The sequence below is a fragment of the Phasianus colchicus genome, chromosome 1 (assembly GCF_987193195.1).
Source record: "Phasianus colchicus chromosome 1, bPhaCol1.hap1.1, whole genome shotgun sequence".
In the NCBI taxonomy this organism is placed as follows: domain Eukaryota; kingdom Metazoa; phylum Chordata; class Aves; order Galliformes; family Phasianidae; genus Phasianus; species Phasianus colchicus.
Window position 1 is genome coordinate 30,023,142 of NC_143436.1, and position 21,775 is coordinate 30,044,916.

The 21,775-nt window shown below is 39.8% G+C and overlaps 1 protein-coding gene across 1 annotated transcript in view; it reads left to right on the forward strand.

The window, feature by feature from the left end:
* PDZRN4 (PDZ domain containing ring finger 4) overlaps positions 1 to 21,413 on the forward strand; it is a 245,107-nt gene extending 223,694 nt beyond the window's left edge. The window contains exons 6-10 of the mRNA XM_031589582.2: positions 2,360 to 2,458; positions 4,366 to 4,428; positions 7,662 to 7,763; positions 10,878 to 10,994; positions 19,267 to 21,413. Coding sequence (XP_031445442.2) covers positions 2,360 to 2,458; positions 4,366 to 4,428; positions 7,662 to 7,763; positions 10,878 to 10,994; positions 19,267 to 20,793 — 1,908 coding nt within the window. The 3' untranslated portion in view covers positions 20,794 to 21,413. The remainder of the gene's footprint in view (positions 1 to 2,359; positions 2,459 to 4,365; positions 4,429 to 7,661; positions 7,764 to 10,877; positions 10,995 to 19,266) is intronic.
* The last annotated feature ends 362 nt before the right edge of the window (positions 21,414 to 21,775 follow it).

Sequence of the window (21,775 nt, forward strand, 5' to 3'; positions counted from 1 at the left end):
CCCTCATTTTCTTCACTTTAATGCCATAAATGGTTAAATTACTTTGCTTGTTGAACCAGCACATGCTGAAAGGTTTCAGTTCATTTGCAGCCTGAAACATCATGCAGCTTTGTAGTAACAAACATTTTGAGACAAATCATCCACAGGAACATCAGGGTTATTCCTGACCAAAGAAATTATGTTCACAGCTGTCCTTGGGGTCCCTGTCCAGCCTCAGTGCAGGGCGATGGGAGCTGGTGCCAGCAGGACAATGAAAGTCAATGGATTTCAGCTTGTGCACAGCTCCTCATTTGCCTTGATTTAAAGGTCCCAGTCTCAGCCCTTTATGGTGTATTTAGGCTTCCTTATAGGCCTCCAAGGGACTGCAAGCTTCTTTATCCCTTAAAAGTATACCTTGTTGCCATAATTGAAGCCATTTTGTTACTGTAATTCCTCCCTAATATTACAGTTCTAGTCAAGTGTTCTTTCCCTCTGGAGGCATCAATTACTATGGGTTTTGAACAGGCCTCCCTTCAGTATATGTATTTTCACTCCCAATGCCAGAATCAGGTCACTGTAATTCTCTTCTATAGTAAAACACTGTCCCTTCTTTTTTCTTTCAAACCTGATGTATAACACATGTAGTCACAACTAATTTCACATCTTACCTCACAATAAGCTATTTTAAGTGATTATCATACTTCAGAACAACTAAAGAATGCTACAGGTTATCACAGTATTTTCTATGCTTTCAAAGTATTTTATTAAAGCATTGAATGTTGAAAGTCCAGGGAGAGATTTATAAAGTTTATGCAGGTACTGAACCCATGTAGATTTGGGCATTGGTGAGAGAGCAGGGGATCAAGTCCCAGCAGCACATTTACTGAAAAACAAACTGCATGGAGTTTGTTGGCTAACCCTTGTGTGTGAACCAGAGGTTTTCAGTAAGTGGTGTGTTGATGTTTGCTCCCCATTGGACTCCCTGCTGTACGCCTGTTCGTATCTTGATCTCTGTGACATATCTGAGACTAGGGAGGGATAAACTATATCACAGACTGAGAACCAAACTCTGGATTTGAGGAGAGGACTGGATCTGTGGCATAGCCAAGTCACTGTCACTGTGCAACAAACTCAGTACCTGAGGTCTTTCTGCTCTTCTCCACCAGCCAGAGGGAGAAGTCTGTGGTTGGGATACATAGCTATTTCAGGAGTGTAGCTTCTCTCCCCATGGCCCAGCACTGGGCTCTGTTTGCTGCTGCAGGAGAACTGAAGAGAATGGACAAAGAGGTCCCACGTTTGCCCTGGCAGGGCCTGTGCTAGGGAGGTAGTCCTGACACTTGCTGAATATGAGACTGTACTGTATCAAGTATGAAAAGTGGATGGATTGTGGGATTGTGAAGGATTCTTCTGTCTCTCTCTCCTTTTTTTTTTTTTTTCTTTTGCATGGTTGTAAGTGTCACTTGCAGACTCCCTTTAAAATATCTTTATCAACCAAAGTTTTTTGTTTGTAACCAAGCAAGCAAATTCATCATGCTTTATTGCAATTATTTGCCTCACAGTGTTGAAACCAAGCACAGTTCTGCATTTTTATGAATGGTTCCCCTATGAAACTCTAAAGATGCTTAACTCAGATGGATGTATGTAGTAGTTATCACTGTGCCATCTGCCCTAAAACTTGCACTTTTCATGAGATGCCACTGCTGGGACATCTGGCACTAAAAATATGTTTTCTGCATCATCTCGCAATTGAGGAGGATGCAATGGTTGTTCAGCTCCACAGGAGATTCCTTGAAGAATCCCTCTGTTATCTAAAAACTTCTGCAAGGAAAGTATGACACTAAGCTGGCCAGGGAATGAATAATGCTATTAGTGGAAGGCTGTGTTTTTGCTTTATGGTTTAGAGTGTTGTTGAAAGGGAGTGGTGCTAGTGTGATGGATTGACTGATGTGTAGCCAGGCTGTCCTATATCCTATAAGTCAATAGTTGGAATGATAGGACTAAAATGACTGTGTAATATACTGTAAGTCAGCTCCTATTTTCCAAAGGCTAAAAAACTGCAAAATCAATTCACATCTATATTTCTCAGGCAAGTCTTCTATAACTTGAACCTACCATATATTGGAATTTCCTTCTTAATTCACAGAGTATTTTTCTCTCCTAAAGTTGCACGCAAAATAATGTATCTTGAGACTGAGCAGTTGCAACAACATTCTGCCATTTGTCAGCTGCATCTTGATGTATAGGTGTGGGATTTGCCATACTGAGGAAGAACTGCCCCTTCTTCATGGCTGGACAGAGTGGAATCAGTGCTCCTTTCTGCCACATAGTTTTTTCCACTTCTGGCAAAAGCCATTGCATGAACCTGTGTGTTTCTTTGTAGGAGGTGGAGCTGTGTCGCATTAGCAGCCAGGAGAAGCTGGGACTGACTGTCTGCTACAGAACCGATGATGAGGAAGACACAGGGATCTACGTCAGTGAGGTAAAGACATGGGGTGGGGAGGGGGAACACATCAGGGAACATGAGAGCAAGTGCTCTGAGACCAGGCTGCAGAAATGTCAGCTGTCAGCCAGCATGTGTCACTTCCAATTCATTTAGATTATCAATTGAAATTGTGTTTCTCAAGTAGTGTAATTATAACTAGCACGCTTCTTTAATCCAAATGCTTTTAACTAAAACATCAAGTTAGGGAAATACAAAGCAGCCTGAGCATGGTCTGAATTTTGAAAGAAGCCTGCCCTTATATGGGAAAGCAGGCAGAATTTTGAGAGCCTACTCCACACCCTGCTTGCATTTCATCCTGTCACAGCCTCAGTAATCCTTATTTTATTATTTGTGGGTTTCGTACAGTGATGACATCACAGACATACCACAGTTGGATGAGAAGAATAGCCTGGAGATGAACATGTCAGAAATACTGACCTCTCCTAATAATTTTTGTATTTTTATCAGTCAAGAAATAGAGTACTGGGTTTTGAGATGAGCAGAACCTTGAGTTTTCCAGTAACTTACAAGGAAAACATGGCATCCTACACATGTCTTGAGGTGTTCCACAGTGTCAGCCCAGAAGACTTCCAGGCACATTAATTCCCTTTGGATCTCCGCTCACATCCAAGATGGTTGTATTCCTGGATAAGGCAGAACTCTTGTGAGTTCAAGCTCACTAATGATTGTTCTAGTTTCCCAGATTGACATTTTTATGACTTGTTATACCATATTCTGGATGAAGCTCATGGACAGAATTAATTGGTAGAGAGTTTTCTCCTGCTTAATAAACAAGGATGAAGAGAAAGTTTGTCTTTCACAGGCCAGAAGCAGTGTTAAAGAAGCTGAAAAGCACAGCCCTAGAGCTAGTATAAGGAATTAACATAAGAGTAAGTCTTCCAACAGTTGTATGGGTGCTGCTGTTAAAGTCTGACCTGTGAAGAGAAATAAAATACACTCCAGAACTGTACATGAAACATGCTGGTTTTCCTACATGGTAGAAATTTCTCAGACCTTTTTTAAAGTGACAGCAATTCTATTGTCTTTCATATTTGATTAAACATTTAAGAAATATTTTTTTCTATGATAATGCATGACAAGAAAATGATATCTAACAGCTGCAGAGGATGTAACCTGCAAACAAATGCTAAACTCAAATGTTTTGTTTGAAAAAATAGCTTATGGTACAATGAAGCAAAATAAATGATTCAAGATATCCATCGAATGAAAGGTGATAGATCGAATTGCCCTGCAATGAATAGTAGGTCATTGCTCAGGGATGAGCTATAGTGACTTTGATAAACTGTTAATGGAGCTCTAAACTTCTATTTAGGTTAAACTAACTTAAAATTAACTGGCTCAGACCAGAAACATTATACAGAACTTGTGAGTGATCTATACAGAATAGATCCTTAGGGATTTTTCACTGTTTCCTTGAGAACTGCAAAATTCCAGAGGAAATAACAGCTTGATAACTGAAGCAATCATTTAGTAGTAAATATTTTCATGCAAGTAAAATAATCCTGCTTCTTTCTTATAGACAGGCCCATCTGTAGGGTGGTATCAATGGCTACAGAATCACTGCAGCCCATAGTGAACTTCCAGAGCAGAGGGTCTCTGTAGTTAATTCTTTGTGCTCTGACAGCTGAAGGTTAATGCCTGACAGTGGCATAGAAAAGTATTAATCTGACAATGATATGCTCCTGACCCCTGCAGTCTTTAAGTTTTTATCTGAAACAAGCTTATACAATTATTTAACGAACTGTTGAGTTCATGGGGTTGTAAAGAAAGATTTAAATTGTCTCTGTACAAAGCAAAAAAGGCATGTTTTCAAATTCAGCAGCTGTAATTGGTTTCCAGTAAAAATATTTTAATGTTCAGTTACTGAATGTTGTCCTATGCAGGTTGATCCAAACAGCATTGCTGCCAGAGATGGACGGATCCGTGAAGGAGACCGCATTTTACAAGTATGTGACAATAGCCTCTTTCCTAAACTCTTTCTTCAAACATACAGAGCTGTCTTCTCCGTGGACTGTTAATGAGGGAAGGTAGTTCTCTTTGTTACTGTGATCGATGAGAAAATCCATGTCTGTCTGTTTTTTAACACAATAGCTGGGAGCTAAAGTGCGTGTACTGAAAAATGAGAATGACAAACTTGTTCTGGCTCATGCCCTTACATCCTATGTATCTCATTGCTGTATTTATTAGCAAATCTCATTTTCCCTATGTTCATCTCAGTGTCAAATTCAGAATAGGGGTCCAGAAAACATAAATACAGGTGTCAGAAATTTGCTGATCATTCACTGATTGCATAAATTTGGGTAAAACTCACTTGAGCTGAGCATTGATGGTAAGAGTTTTCGTACAAAAGATGTGTTGTCCATAATGGATGATCTTGAATGTACTTGGGCAGGGTGTCCACTCGGCTTTTGTTAATATTTTCTTTTCTCTGACAATAAAACAACACTGTTGGGGGTTCTCTGCTGATCTACCATCTTGGCTTTTTTCTTTGCTTTGCTTTCTATTGATCTGCTCATTCAGAGAGCTGCCTCTGCAGCTGTCCTGCACATAGGTTTGTGCAGTAAATCACAGCACCCATAGCCCAGGTCTGGAGGAGGGAAGGCAGGTAATGTAGGGAGAGGGGAATAGCTGGAATGGCAGTGGGTTTGTGTTCTGAATGGTCAGTGACAATTTTGAACTGATGACAAAATCACAACATAGCTACCAAAAATGAGTCAATTGGAAACTTCTCTATTATAGCATCTTAGGTCTAGTTTCCAGTCTATTTCCCTTGTATTTTTATTTTATTTTTCCAGAAATAGCTGCTGATAATGACAGGTTGCTTTTCTGTAAACAGTTTTGGAATTACCCTTCTTTAACATTAGGTTTCTGGTTGTCATAAGTTCCTTCTCTCCAGTATTTTCATTTCTGCCGTTCGCATCTTTGTTGAAATCTCTAGTTGTATTTCTCACCCCCGTATCAGCTTTAGAATTGTAGCTAATCTCCTGAGCACTATAGGATGTGGCTGTGGGTCCACACTGAAGACTGGGAGTAAGAGTGGAAAAGTCAGTGTGCTGTTTTCCACGTCTGTTTATAAAATATCCACTGAAGGAAGTAAACAAAATATAGTGGTGCTTTTAACTTTAAAAAAATCGAAGAAAAATCTTGTTTATTCAACCAAGTAGAAACCATGTTCATTCCTCCTCTATGCACTTTAAGTAAATTGAGGGTAGATTCATTTCCTGCTATTCTGCTTTATTTCTGAAATTTCTGGATGAAGTGGAAAGCCATGAGCAGCTCAGGCAAACATTCACAGATTCCTTAAGAAATTTATTTCAGTTGTGAGTAAAGACTCCAGAGGTGAGGGAAAGCATAGGTAATTCTGCCGTGTTTTTGTAGGCTGGAGCATTACTTTAATGTCAGTGCTGATATATAGCTATGAGTTTGATCATTAAAGTTAATACCCAGAGAGTTATGTGGGGTTTACTTTCATATCTGAAAACACATTGACCCTCTATCTACTCTTATTGATGAGATAACTCAGAGAAATAGAAGGTGACAGTGCCATTATTGGGGATTATACCGAGGCTGCGAGCAAGGCAGAGCTGTGAGCATGGGGGCATTTGCTGGGGGCAGCAGATGGCATTGCTTACAGCTAAAGGGGGATACTGTTTTGTGCATTTCTCACAAAACTACAGTGGATTTCCTCACGAGGCTGGAACTGTCCCCTTCTCATTCTCACGAACATCACACAACCTCTCCAGTCACCTTCACAGTCCTCTTAAAGATATTAAGTCTGGATATTTCATGTCAAATATTATGAAGCGAGGGAAAGGACTTATTAGGACAGTCCCAGTGAAACTCCTTAAACTTCTGCTGGTTTTAGCTGTGAAACTCCAGTCTAACAAATGCTGTCCTCGGAGATGCTCCGAGGCGGTCTCCAAGACTGAATTCCTGCTTGTTCCCCAGTGATGGTTCCACTGGTGTGCAGCCAGCAGGGCTGTGGTCTCTGGAGTGGGAAAAGGGTGGTTGCCCAGCTGATAGGACTTGCTGGAGCAGCTGCTGTGGCTTGGGGTGTTTGGACAAGCTGGAGATCTGCTCCTGGCTCTCACAATCTATGTTGTGGCATTTTGGATTAGAGCAGTTCTGTGTCTCCAAAGACTTGCCTCCTACACTGGTCTCCTACAGATCATCATTACCCCTTTGCGTAACCTCTGTAGTGTCTCAAACATTTACTCATTGCCAGTTGTATGCTCAGGGTAGAACAGGTTTTTCTTTTATCTGAGTTAAAGCTGTGTTTTGTGCCTTAATTTTCAGGCTTACACACACAGAGAAGTATGACGTTCTCCTTACTTTTCAGACAGGAAACAAGAGATGAAGTACTGGGCACAGTATTATTTGCCCCAAATGTTCATATCTTTCCACCTTCCCATTTTGTTTTCACCCATTTTCAAACAGAGAAATTATTTTTTCACTACCACAATTGGAATAATCCACTTCTTCAGATTTGGACAAAACTAAATACATATGGAAAATACAATTTGCACATAGTCACAGCCATGTCTGTTTCGATGAGGTGATAGAACAGCAGAAAGGTAACAAGAACAGCACATTCTTATTGAAGAACTATTTCTATTTTGATTATCCTCTGGTAAGGGGGATACATATGTTTTGTGTAGTTCTGGATACTAATCTATCCACACAAATGTAAAATGATTAAATGGAGCAGCAATAAGCAGTGGCCTGTAAGTATTGCCTGGCAAGAGATAATGCTGCAGCTCCCTAATTGGCCCTCTACACGCACACAGTGTGACTGATTTCAGCTGCGGTATTACCAGTCTTGCTTCCACCAGCACTATTATCTCAGAGTGACACTTCCATTACTCTGAACGAAGAAAGATGAACGTCACCTGTCAGGGGCTGGTTAATTGTGTTGCTAGATGTATGTTACCAGGGCGCAGGTTGGACATTTATGAACATAACTGCTTCCTCTGATGTCCGCCATCCTTCAGCGATCGATACAGCTCTTACAGTAAGCGCATAATTGAGTGAAGGCACTTACCACTGAGGGGCTGAAGATGAGCCCGTTGTGCAAGTTTCATTGTCCATACATTCACCACAAATGAGCTGATATTTGCCCTTTATTGTGTGTTGCTTTGTAGAAATAGAAACTAATGTGCCACTTTCATTTGTTTTCTAGATTAATGGGCAAGATGTCCAGAATCGAGAAGAGGCAGTGGCATTGCTCTCCAGTGATGAATGCAAGAAAATTGTGTTGCTGGTTGCAAGGCCAGAACTGCAGGTTAGAGTAAATAGATGCACTGAGCCAGGAACTGGGTTATACTGTACATTCACTGTCACCGTATGTAATGAACTGCTGAGAAGGAGGAATACCAAAGTTCCTAACAAAAGGAGGAAAAAGATAGTTGCAGAGCTTTGCCCCTTTATAGCCAACAGAGGAAATAATGTGATATTGCCTGGGCTTCTTTACCCAAAGCTAAGCAGTTTTTTTTCAGTGGACAAAATAAGCAGGTATACAAATAAAGCTGGCAGCACTAATATGATATTAGTAAAATATGATGTAGAACTTGAAAACTGTATATTGCTTGTTTGATGATTCTTAGTTGTTCTGGGGATAAACTTCCCATGCTTACCTCAGTCATTTATACGAGCTTACTCAAAGCTGTAGTTTTTCACTGGTGATGGCTCTTTTTATTCTGTGCACTTGTAAGCAACTGTTCATTTATGTACCAGTTATGGAAATTTCACTGCAGTACCATTCAGCAGCTCTGGATCTAATTGTTTTCAAAGTACCCTGGTCACAAAAAAAAATGCTGGTACATTACAAATCGTATCTCAGGAGGTGCTTTTTCAAAAGCTTTTAGAAATATTTCAGTGGTGCTAAAAATAAAATTATGCCATGCCAAGAATATTTTATATCATTGCAGGGGGAGGTGTTAAGTTGATCATCAAACTAAAGGAGAGATAGAGTGAAAGAAGAGTACTGTTTGTACTTTCCTATATACACTGTTTTTAAGCCACTGCAAAGCAAAAGAGATGTTATATTGTCACTGTTCTCTCCATCTGTCAGCAGTTCAAGCGAAGTTGGTTATGTTGCCATTTGTCTCTGGTGCTATTGTAGCTCACATCGGAAGTTGCAGAAGTTTTAAAGAGTTTTTTCAACATCTTTTTTTTTTTTTTTCACTTGGATTTTGTTGTTCTGTAGGGAACAGAAACCCACCAACTAATAAAATGCATACTCAGGGAAAATCTGTTCTCTGTATTTGTTTAGATTAGTGAACATTAGAAAAATTATATTGATACGACATAAGGAATTACTTTCTCATATTATTGCTTCCCATACTGATGCTCCTTCCATATCACAGGACACAGTGTACTTTGGTTTGCTGGAGGTTTTTTTGTTGTTTGTTTTTCTTTAGTTTAATTTTTACGTTCTGAGTACATAATTATGTAAAACTGAATGAACAGCTATTGTATATCAGAAGACAGGCTGCTGCAAACCTATTTCAGCTAGCTGTTTTGCTTTGAATCTGGTAAAAGATAGCAGGATTAAGCACGCTTTTATTTTCAGATAGAAAAAGCTATTGTCAGTATTGCAAACTTGAAGGCTGACTGCTGAGTACATTCATTGGGCAACAGGGAAGAAAACCTTCTTTGGCCATTTATTTGTGTGGTGAATACTGATGGATAATTAAGTTTTGAAGCATGTCACTAAAGGGGCACCTAACCTGTTTTATATGGAAAGAAATAGCACAAGCAGGTGAATTCACACATGTATAGTGCACAGAATGGAAGTAATGCACATATATGCTACGGTATATATTATCCTTATTCTAAAAGTGTATCTTAAGGATTCGCATTAAGTTAAATTGACGGTCTGCCATGATCAAAGCAGCAGATTTACCCATGTGCGATCCATCTTTCATCCTCCAGATTTTGTTATCTTTGCAATTTCCTCAAATGTGGTAAATTAAACTGCATTCTTCATAGTAGAGAAGGACTGTGTTCCTGCTTTCCTTGGGAGAAAAAAAAAAATGAGAACAGTTAACAAAACTAGTGGTCAGTACCACATGTTTCGGAGAATGGTTTATAAGTCCCATTAAGGACAAACAAAAATTACATGTCCTAAAGGAAAAAAAAGCATCCTTCCTTCTAATCTTGGGCTGACTTGCCAAGAAAAACTATGGAAGGTTTACGTTTGGCAAAAGCACATTAGACTTTATGAAGGAAACAGTGAAATCCAACCAGCATTCAGGTATAAGTACCACACAACACCAATCACTCTTTGTGTAGTTGTGAACTACCACTTGCTGATCTGCTTAAGTGTGCTTTGATGCATTGGTGGCACTTCTGCTGCAGGTGGTGGTCTCTGTTGCACTGATCTGGCTGCCTTAAGGCATGAATGGTTGGTGCTGTTGTCACTGTCTAGTGCGTAAGAACATGCCATCCTTTTGTCACCTTCCTCCTCCAGTCCTTTCACCAGTAACAAAACAATAAATATTGCCTTCTGCTCTTTACCCACCATTACAGCCTTTACAGGAGTGTCACTGACTGGTATTTTCCCTTTCAGTGCACCATCTGGCAAAGGATTACAAATACAAATGGGCACATACACATGAGCACAATGAGCAAAATGGGAAGAGGAGCATTTTAGGGCAGGGGTACTGGTTTTGTTAATGTAGAAAGCTGTGAAGGGGGCAAAAGGGATGTAGAGAGCAGGTATACTCACTAGATGAAAAATGCAACATTCCCTCTTATCCTTTCGCAAGACTGTCTTCAACAAATGTCCAAGTATTACACTTAGGGAAAATACAAACAGATGAGGATTGTTTCCAGGCACTCTGTAAGAACAAATATAATGACTCTTCCAGGCACTGCATCTGCCTATTGCCATCTTCTCTATGTATGTTTGCCTTGAAGATCAATGGGGAAATTGCAGTAGAAATACAATGCAAGGCTGTTATTGAGGGTGCGGCACTAGGGTACAGCACTGAGGTGGAGGCTGTTGAGAGAAAGAACCTGACTGTCTTGTGGTCCTATTAGTAATGATGTCGCTCTTTCAGCACTGGGGCTCTCGGCGGTAATGAACATGACAGCTTCAGGATTATGCACTGTGCCTTTCATACCTTTTGAAAAGAAAAAAATGTCTGTGTTGAGCAGTCTCCTTCATTATGAAAGAAAATCAGTCATACTGTTTCAAGAAAGGATAAAAGGCACGAGAGTCCCATTTTTTATCTTTCTTCTTTCTTTTTTGAGAAGCGGACTCCTACTGCCTGGCTTTCTGAAGTGAATCATTATGATAAAAAGAACTAGTCAAGCATTGCCATTTGGGTTTACCCTATTTTAGCGTGTGTCCTTGCTGACATAATATAATGTACTAATGTATTGTTTGCAGCTGGAGGAAGGGTGGCTGGATGATGAAAGGAATGAATTCTTGGAGGAGTTGAACTTGGAAATGTTGGAAGAGCAACATAATGAAGCGATGCAGTACACAGCCAATGAGGTGGAGCAGGTAGGACTGCTACTAAATGTGTCATTTGAAATTTTGCTGGGTATACTTCATACTAATAGAGAATGAAATAGTACACTGTTAAATGAAGTCAAAAGCTTTGGCAGAATTTTATCTCTAAAATGTTCTGAACTACACTATGCTGTAGGTAAAGCAGAGGGCCAACAATAGATATTGGGGCCAAGTATGATAAGTTAGCAAATGATTTAGGAAGCTCTGATAAGTGCAGATTTCTTTCTCTCTCTCTTTTTCCTTTCTTTCTTTCTTTCTTTTTTTTTTTTTTCTGGACTCTCCAAATAATATTTATTGCTTTCTTTAATTCTGAAGTGTTTGGGCTTTATGTTGATAAATGAGTGGATTGGATCAATGTGGCATGTAGAGCTCTGAGCTGGGATAGGTGCCACTCTTTTTGTACACACGCAAGGTATGAGCCAGCCTACGTACCAGGGAGCATGTAAGCTAACTTAGAAATGAGATGGAAGAGGTGTTTAAAAGAAACAACAGGTGTTTTGGTAACACAAGTGTATTTTTCTTTCAGCAGAAGTGCACTGTTTATCATTTGTTTTGTTAATGGAAACAAAGGCGCATACTGTTAACATAGTCTCAGATTGCTGCTATCCTTTTATCTGCCCATATGCGCTGTTAGCGGTGCATCTCTGGCAAAGTTACATGTGCAGCCCTCAGCCGTACAGTTTAATCAAAGGATCTTCAATAAAATTGTACTTCATTGTGAAAGGCGTAAGTGACCTTATCCATTCCTGAAGCAGATGATCTGTCAGCATGCATACCCATGTGGAGCCAAGGACATAATATCCCACCACATCTCCTAGCTTCTGCATGTGTGCAGCTGGGGAGAAACTCTTTTTCTAACCACAGAAATTTCCAACTTGAATTTTTTCCCTGTTTTCAATTGTTTGAAAGCAAAGCCTGAGGCATTTTCCTTTGAAGTGAAGAGGGAGAGACTCTGAGAGCCTTCCTTCTTCTGGAAACCAGGGAAATTATTTCACAGAAACACAGGATATCCCAAGTTGGAAGGGACCCACGAGGATCATCGAGTCCAACTCCTGCCTCCACATAGGACCACCCAACATTCAAACTGTGTTATGTATGAGAGCATTGTCCAAACACATTTTGAACTCCTACAGCTCTGTGCCATCCCCACTGCCCTGGGCAGCCTGTTCCATGCCCACCACCCTCTGGTGCAGACCCTGTCCCCAACCCTCACCTGCCCCTCCCCTGGCACAGCTCCATGCCGTTCCCTCGGGCCCTGTCGCTGTCACACAGAGCAGAGCTCAGCGCTGCCCTTCCGCTCCCTGTGAGGAGCTGCAGCCGCCATCAGGCCTCCCCTCAGCTCCCCTGAGCAAACCCAGGGAACTCAGCTGCTGCTCATACATCTTGCCCTCTAGAATCTTCACCACCTTCATAGCCTTACTTTGGGTGTTTGCTAGTAGTATTATGTCATCTTCATATTGTGGAATCCAAAACTGCTCACAGTATCTGTCTGATGGGAGACCTAGCTTCAAATCCTGCACTGCCTGATCCATGCTGGGGATTTGAACTTGTTTCTAGCCCATTCCATCCCCACCCCTCCTTCTACCTTGATGCTGTTGATAACTCCCATTAAATCTATTCACTTTACACAAATTAAATATTCATTGGGACAGAGACACTGATAGAATAGCTAAGCAATTAAGTCTATTATCTGGAATATGATAGATCAGATTACAAATCCTTGATCTTACAGGCATTTAATTATTCACACAAAGTGGAATAACTCCAGTGTCAGAGGTGAAGGGAGCCTTACAATTGAATGTGCATTGGCCTTTTAGTAATGATTCTCTTTTCCAGGCAGTGATCCAAGTCCTGCTTTCCCAGGTTCAATGTGCTAAATACTGCACTGCAAACCAGTCTGACCTGAGATTTGGCATCTTTTTTTTTCTTTTTTTTAACCAGAAACTGTAGTTTGAGTACCAAAGATTTTCTATCAGAAAGAGCACTTGTTCTTTGGCAAGCATTATGCTTTGTGCTTCTGAGGAAAATTCTTGAGCAGGTCTGCCATCAAACCCTTTTTAACCCCTGGCACAACATTCTGGGGTCTCTGAAATTGAGTTGTGATTTTCCACTCCCATTGTCTTTTCAAACTTTGTTTTTTTTCACTGAATTTGGTTTATGGTTAGTGTTCATTACTGAATGATGATATTCTATATGGCAATTTCATCAAACGCTGTGAGATTTTTTTTTTCCATTGAAGTCTTAGACTAGGAATATTTTTCCCCTATTGAGATTTTATATTATGGCAGAAGAGAGCTACACCTGAAAAGATTATGGTCTGTAAGCATGTGTCTGACATTGCATTGCTTGAAGAAATTCTAGGACAGCCAGACAGTTCTTTGCCCTTCTGATGAGTAATTGTATCAACCAAATGCAGCTAGATGTGTAATGGACCGTTAGTAATTTGTGACAGCTGCTGTCTCTCCATACTCTATGTAGTGACTTGGCAACTCAGAAAACTAGTTCTTTACTCCTTTCCTAGCCTTGTTAGGCTAAGAAATCAAGCAGTCTTCTGAGGTGAATCATATAATACATCAGAGTAATGAAACTGTTCTCATTGCAGCTGCAAGTGGCCAAGCTGAGTAGCCTTAAGCTCCTTGGTTGGCCACAGAGATTTTGCTGCAACATTAGCCTTAATTTTTGAACACAGTGTTCTGGTTTCATAATCTCTGACCATCATGAATCTTATGATCTGCAGGAATGAATGCATATAGTAGCAGGCTATCCTTCCAAATATGAATCTTTTTTATCCAACAGCATTTTAACATTTGGTATGAGCTGTCAGAGAAAGAATTGGTACAGTTTGTAAAAGAAGAATGGTATAGAGTTAAGTGGATAGTTCTGTCCTTTTTGTGTTTTTGAGCCACTCTATAGAATTTGATCAAGAATTGTATCTTCTCTGAAAAACCTAAAGGAAATATGTAATTCTTCATTTTTTTAATAATTCATTTTATTCCTTCCCCATTAGAACATCGCAGCCCATCGTGTAGCAGTGATAACTTTGATACGAATACTGTATATTTGCCATGCAGAAATTCTTATCAGTACCATGGAATATATCAAAACCTATTAAAAAAAAGAAAGAATTGTATAAAACAATTCATTCCAGTTCATTCAAAGCTGAAGTGCAGTGAAAATATCTGGGGGAAATTCTTTTTCTTTTTCTTTTTCTTTTTTTTTTTTTTGAGACAGAGAGAGAGAGGTCTGTTTCAAAAGAACAGCATTGTTTGCAGAAGAGCATTTTACCTTCTAAAGCACAACTGAAATCAGTTCCAGTCTTCCCCTGTGATAGGTGTATCTTATGATTGGCTTGCCACTGGAGATTCCTCTCATTGTGGTCAGCCTCCCTTTTACTCTCAGACTGACCAGGGAGCCCAGGCTGATAAAAAGCCTTCACTGAATCCCACTGCTTTCAAACTTCAGTAGCAGGGTGGGCTATGAATCACAATATGCATCCTAAATTGTAAAATGAGAATAGAACAGTGCCCAAATTCCTGCAAGATTAGCCATTTTATAGGCATGAATGCTTGCTGGAGCATCTTTTGTGGTTCATTTATTGTTTGATTGTACACACTGCCAGGTTTGCATTCTCATTATCTGAGTGCTTACTGCAAAGATGAGGCCTAAGGATTCCTTTGATATTTCAAACAGAAATAATTGTACCCAAGATTGACAGTGTATGTTTGAAAACAAACACTTTGTTTGGAATAGATAACATAGACAAAAGCAGCACATTGGTAATTGAAGACCATCTTCTGGTTTGCAAAAGGGAATTAACCTGAAATTAAGCTTGCTACCTTTCAAAACAAAATGAAAATAATCTCATATTGTAGAAGACTGCTCAGCCTGCACATGTTCAGGGTCTCTGTCAAAAATGACAAGTCCAGGACAGAAAAGCCAGGGACTATCTTGCATAAATCACAGAGGATTTTTGTAAAAGTTTCTCAAAAACACGCAGAAACTTTCAGTTTTATTATTTGAACTAGCTGCATGTATCTACTTCCTGGGGAAGAAGTTAACTTATTTTCAGTGTCTGCTTTAGATTGAGAAGGATCTAAACAGACACTTGTTTCTTCTTGACAGGAATCCAGGGTGACTACCTTCATTCAAGTGTCTGTACAATAGACACTTTTGATCAGGTGAATCCTACCCATTTGATTTCCAATAGACTCGAAAGATGGATTTTACTTTAATTACATCTTTTGTGTGTGTGTGTTGATTATGCAAAGTAGATGGCAATTTATTATGTTCACTCCATCTAGATCATGTGGAAGTTGAAGGAGAAAAATGTAAATTGTTGATTAAAGTGGTATAGAAAATTAGCCCCAAATTCTGAGTGTTGACTGCATGAGCCCATACTGGAAAGTTTTTTTAAATGCCTGTGCATTTCAGATATACCCAAACATCTGGTGGTGTGGCACCATGCTGGAGATACCAGAGGAGGCTCTAGAGTAATATGATGTGGCTCAGCACCTGGCAGCTGTATAACTGTTCTAACACAATATGTATAAGCCACTCTGAAGTGTAAGCTGAGTTTAGTCACATAGACACAAACTGTATTGTATCACTCCCCATAGGCATCAGCAAGCGGATTTTGGCCATCCACCTTCACTAGTGATCTACTAGTGATGTAGTATGTGACATTCAGGCAGGCACCCAAATTGCTAGATATTCTACAGCAAGGCCATCCCCCGGTCCGGTGGACTGACCTTGCGTCTGTTGTTAAATATTCTCCAGAGCAGTAAGAGCCATGGGTGACACTGTGCTGTGGCCAGAGTGCAGTGTAGATGACTCAGACTCCGCTGAAAAAAACTGAAGACAGAAGACATGAATACAAGCTGGAGCAGCTCTAAAGCAGGTGAAAGAGGGGACCAGAATAGTTGCTATAGCAGCACTCACTTGGAAGACGTAAATAGGGAATAAAAAATGAAATTAAACACAAATCTCCAGCACTTCTGATGAATGCCCTAGACACTTCCTTGGTTGGATCGCCCTTCTTTCTGATTACTCTGGAATTTCATGAAGAATTTGGTAGGCAGCAAATTTTTCTCTGTGTAAAATTGGAAAATTTGTAACTTAAAAATAGCTGATGTCTGAAGACTTGAGATCCCATCACTTCTCCACATACTCATGAAGAGAGAACTAAATTGTTGCAACCACTTTGGAAATATTTAATGAGCCTTAACAACAACAACCTAAAATAAACTGCTGCTCTCTCGCAACAATGCATAAGTTGAGGAAAGAAAGATTAGATAAATTATTATAATTAATTATTGCTGAATAATTCTGCAATATTTAGTTATTTAGAGTGTTACTAGTTCTATTCTTCATATTCCTTCTTCCTCCGACAAGATGTCCTTACATTTAAGTGGCTAAGTAGAACGATCTGACAGCATCTCAGACAGGGGAAATATGATGGCTACTCCAAAAGTAATGCCTTCTATTTTATTATGTTGGCCCCTGACATCAGAGGCAGATCTTGGTGGTTTGTCAGTAGAGGTTGAATCTTACCACCAATATTCCATTACAGTTTGTTGCTTTGCAACAGATGGCAGCAGAGAGGAAGTCTGACAATACGGGGTCTGACACAGAGGTGCTTATGATGCAAGAGTGTGTAATTGAATTCATACATGCAGAAAAAATTGCACCCATTGACATTCATTGACTCTTGCTGAATATTCCTAGTGACCAAACAGTGCATGTGAGCATAGTGAGGCAGTGGGTGATGCATTTTTGCAGTGATGACAGCAGTATAAAAGACAAGCCATGTTCCAGACAGCCGTGCATAACTGTCATACCACAAAATGAAGAGTGTCTCAGTCAGCTCATCCATGCAGATCAGAGGATTACAACCAGGGAACTGTGTACAAATCTGAATATCAGCTTCAGTTGCATTGGAATGGTAGCAGCATTTGAATGTTTCAAAGTAAAAACAGCAGTGTAAAGAGTGTCAACATATGAATTCTCCATCAAAAAAACACTTTGTGATGCAGCCCTTGGAGGGTAGGTGATGTGCAGTGTCTTTTGGGATAAGTGAGGAGTGATACTTATGGATTTCCTGGAATGCAAACAAACTATCAGCTGTGACCATGACATCATAACGCTGACTAAGCTGCAGGTTCGAACTTCTGGAGTAAGGCCAGAGAAGAAGACAATCATTCTCCTACAACATAATAATGCCAAGCCCCAAGACCGTGAAGCACATTGCCAATTTTGGCTGGAGTGTCCTACCACACCTACCATGTAGTCCAGATTTGGTGCCTTCTGACTCCCATCTGTTCGAGTTGATGAAAGATGGAGTTGTGTGGGCAATATTTTCCTAGCTGTGATGCCATCATAGCATCTGTCAAAAAGCGGGTCACCTCCACTGGTGCACATTTTTATGTGTGTGTCATGCAGGCTCTTATTTGCTGCTGGCATAAATGCACAGCTAATGGTGGTGACTATGTTGAAAAATATTGTTCTGTAGCTGAAAATTTTCTCTATCAAATAGTATTATTGTGTTCTTAGTATCTGTTGTAGTATCTCTGGAAATTAGTCAGAGGCAATGCTTTTAGGGAATCTACATATGTGCCAGTAAATTTTTAAAATTTTGGCAGGTATGGCACCAAAAGATGTGTGAGAATTAAGCACTTACGTGTCTTGTTATTAGTTGTATGTGCAAATGATGAGTATGAACTCCTTGCTACTATTATAAGGACAAACATTTCTTTTCAAGTCTTGTCTGAGAACACATTGCTAAAACACTCTTTCAGAGATTTTTAACTGGTCCATCACAGACACTAGATTATCTTTGAGTTGTTTCTTTTAGTATTTATCTTATTCCACTATTACTGTGTATTTGGGGGTGAACGTTATCTTTGTTTTCCTCAGACTAGGCCATTATTTTTTCCTTGTGACTGAAGAAAAGAAACCAGCTGAAAGGTGTGTGGTGTGATCGTGGGGTACACAGGAGGACAAGAGAAAGGAAGAGATGGGAGACATGTTTTCATCCTGTTTTACTGTCTGTTGAAGAAGAGAAAAAGGGAATTATGTCAGTGTTCTCTCTGAATTTGTTTCCTTTCATTGGGTGCACTGTACATTTTTTCTTCCAAAATTATTTCTACCATTATACATAATTATGCAATTACACCTCCTAAAGGAAAAAAAGCATTTGGTTGATACTATATGCACTTATATTTGGTGAATAGGCCATATAAATTGCACTCTGGCTGATTACTCTCTAAGAGGAGTAGAGGGAAATTCTTTTCATATCCAGTTTGAAAAATAAAAAGCATGTGTCTCCTCAGAGAGACATTATTTCACATTCTTTGAATTAAAAGAATGTAAATAGGTTAGGTACAGTGATTGGGTGTTAATTAAAAAACAACAGCTTAAAAACTTGACATCATGCCCACGGCAAGCACTCAGTGTTGTTGTACGCTTGATGGTAAAAGACTGTTTTTATTTCTAAGGAATATAAACTCCAACTAGGGAATAGAAATGATCTCCAGAGATGTACGAGAGAGAAGTCTACTTGAGCAAAATCTAGGAATTCAAAATGAACAGTCTTTCAGAAAAAGGCTTCATGAATGCACGAAGTAGGAGACAGGAATATGAGGGTGTAGTAGAACAGGCTGGTCTGCAGTCTTCCACGCTGCCCATCTTCATGAAGCATATAACGAGTCCTCAGATAAAAAAAATGCTCCACTGATAAAAGTAGTCCTTTCATACCCTCTGAAGTTGCACTAGTCATTCTTAGATTGGCTGCTTGCTCTATTTGCATTTATTTATTTATTTACTTATTTATTTGTTTGTTTATTTATTTATTTATTTAATTAATTTTGAAGTTATATCAGCACTGAAGCTTTTTTTCAAGTTTGATGAGAAGATCTCAGCTCCACCAGTTTCTGGCCATTATCCAGAATCAAAAACAGTGCACCATCTGGTAATCATTATCTTTAAGCATTGCAAGGAGGTGGCTTAGCTAGAGAGGGAAATGTTTCTTTCCGGACTTCAGAAAATATGTCACTATTGCTGTAATTCATCTGCTTCTCTCAGTATGGCCACCACAGCATGACTCTCAGAAATGTTTCAAAGCCATGAGCAATAGGACTGCTGTTTAGTGATCTCTTTTAATTCAGTTTAAATCAGACTCCAGCAGTTTAAGCAAAACAGAACTGGAAATATTCTCCTATAATGTGATCTGTATTTGATAATCACTTTGATTTGCTTATTCTTTTAGCCAAAGAAGCATGAAGAGGAGGATGGTACTACAGACACTGCAACCTCATCATCCAATAATCATGAGAAGGACAGTGGGGTGGGACCTACAGATGAGAGTCTTCGTAACGATGAGAGTTCAGAGCAAGAAAATGTACCTGAAGAGCAGAACGGTGCAACTCTGCAGAACAAACGAGAGCTGGGTCATAGCCAAGACACATTAGGAAGTGTTGAGCTCCAGTGCAATGAAAGCTTTGTGTCAGGGGAATACATTGAATCTGATTTCATAGGGAACCCAGAGGAGGAGTGTGAAAGATTTCGACAGCTGCTGGAGTTGAAGTGCAAGATTCGAAACCACGGGGAGTATGACCTGTATTACTCGAGCAGCACAATAGAATGCAACAGAAGAGAGCAAGATGGAGTGGAGCATGAGCTGCAGCTACTCAATGAGGAGCTGAGGAATATTGAACTTGAATGTCAGAATATCATGCAAGCTCACCGGCTCCAAAAAGTGAGGGATCAGTATGGAGACATTTGGGCTTTACATGATGAAGGATTTAGGAATTATAACACCAGCATAGACGTACAAAGAGGCAAACTGGATGACATCCTGGAGCACCCTGAGAAGTCCGACAAGGACAGCTCTAGTGCTTACAATACGGCTGAAAGTTGCAGGAGCACCCCTCTGACTGTGGAGCGATCCCCAGACAACTCGCTCCAGCGGATGATCAGCATCACCAACAGGAAAAACCTGAGGAGCACAATTGTGGCTAATCAGTCATCCTCAGGACAAAGCAACAAGGAAACAATCTCAGTCAAAACCAAACCCACTGAGCAAAACAGCACTGCTGAAGACACAGTGCTGGCATCAGAAAACAGCAAATTCACAGACCAGGAAAAGCAGAGCACCGAACACATTCCCTACCTGTCCCCGTATCACAGCTCTTCATACAGGTATGGGAATATACCTGCTCATGCTAAGCATTATCAGAGCTACATGCAGCTGATCCAGCAGAAGTCGGCTGTGGAGTATGCCCAGAGCCAGCTCAGCCTGGTGAGCATGTGCAAAGACTCACAGAAGTGTGCGGAGCCCAAGATGGAATGGAAAGTGAAAATAAGGAGTGATGGGACAAGGTATATCACAAAGAGACCAGTTCGAGACAGAATCCTAAAGGAACGTGCCTTAAAAATTAAAGAAGAGCGCAGTGGAATGACGACAGATGATGATACAATGAGCGAGATGAAGATGGGTCGCTACTGGAGCAAAGAGGAGCGGAAGCAGCACTTGGTGCGAGCCAAGGAGCAGAGGAGGCGACGGGAGTTCATGATGCGTAGCAGGCTGGAGTGTCTGAAGGAAAGTCCGCAGAGTGGCAGCGAGGGCAAAAAGGAAATTAACATTATTGAACTAAGTCACAAAAAGATGATGAAAAAGAGAAACAAGAAAATCTTGGACAACTGGATGACAATCCAAGAACTGATGACACATGGTGCTAAGTCTCCAGATGGCACAAGAGTGCACAATGCCTTTTTATCAGTTACTACTGTATGAACGCAACTTCTTTCAGAGAGTATACTACCAGTTTAGGTAGAGTACGATTGCCTCGTTCAATGTGGCATTTTTATATATTTTGTGACTGTTTATAGTTTGATCTTTTTTGTAAGCAAAATTACCTGGTAATTTTTCATTTGTTTTTCATATAACAGTACCTGCTTTATCTGTCAGTCTTTCTTTATCCTGCAATATATTCGTATTACTCATTTGTAGGGAAAAAAAAAAAAAAAAGAAAAGCAAAACAAGCAAACAAAAAAAGTGGAGAAAGCAATTAATTTCTTAACCTCATAAGTATCCTGAATTGATATCTGGATTTATTTCTCTAGCTGTCTTTTTTCTACTTTAGTAACAATACCAAAACAAAATGCTTTATACTGTATCCTTGGCTTAACAAGTTGTTGAAGTTTTAACACGTAGATTGCATCTGTTTATAAATCATATGCCACATCCCATCTTATAGATAAGAACGTCCTTTTTCCAACAACACATTGTACAGTACATTTATTCTATAAATTGCAATTGTATTTGTCCAAGTAAAGTGTAGATGGACAATTCTCCTGTGTTCTGTAGTAGCATTGGTCATGTAGCTAGGCAGTCTGTGGTAATTGTGAAGATGAAAGAGAAATAAATTATTGCTTATCTTTAAGAAAAAAAGGTGAAAAGTTGTTTGATTTCAATTGACTGTTTGCCTTTAAAGAATGATTTATTTTCACCATGCCTGATTTTTGCAGCATATCTTTCAAAAACACAAGACACAAAAGATACCATAGACATTCTTAGGAATTAGCTTTGCACTTTTTAGAACAGGTAGGAGTGAGATGCTCTGTCTGGCTCGCTGGCTTTTTCTTACCTGCTATTAATAGTCGATTGAATAATTTTTAATACATTGTTGTGCTTTATGCTGTTGGGTAGCTATTTTGGGTCATTTTCCTGGCTGAGCTTAGTATTTGATCTACATGTAGAAATATGAATAGAGCAC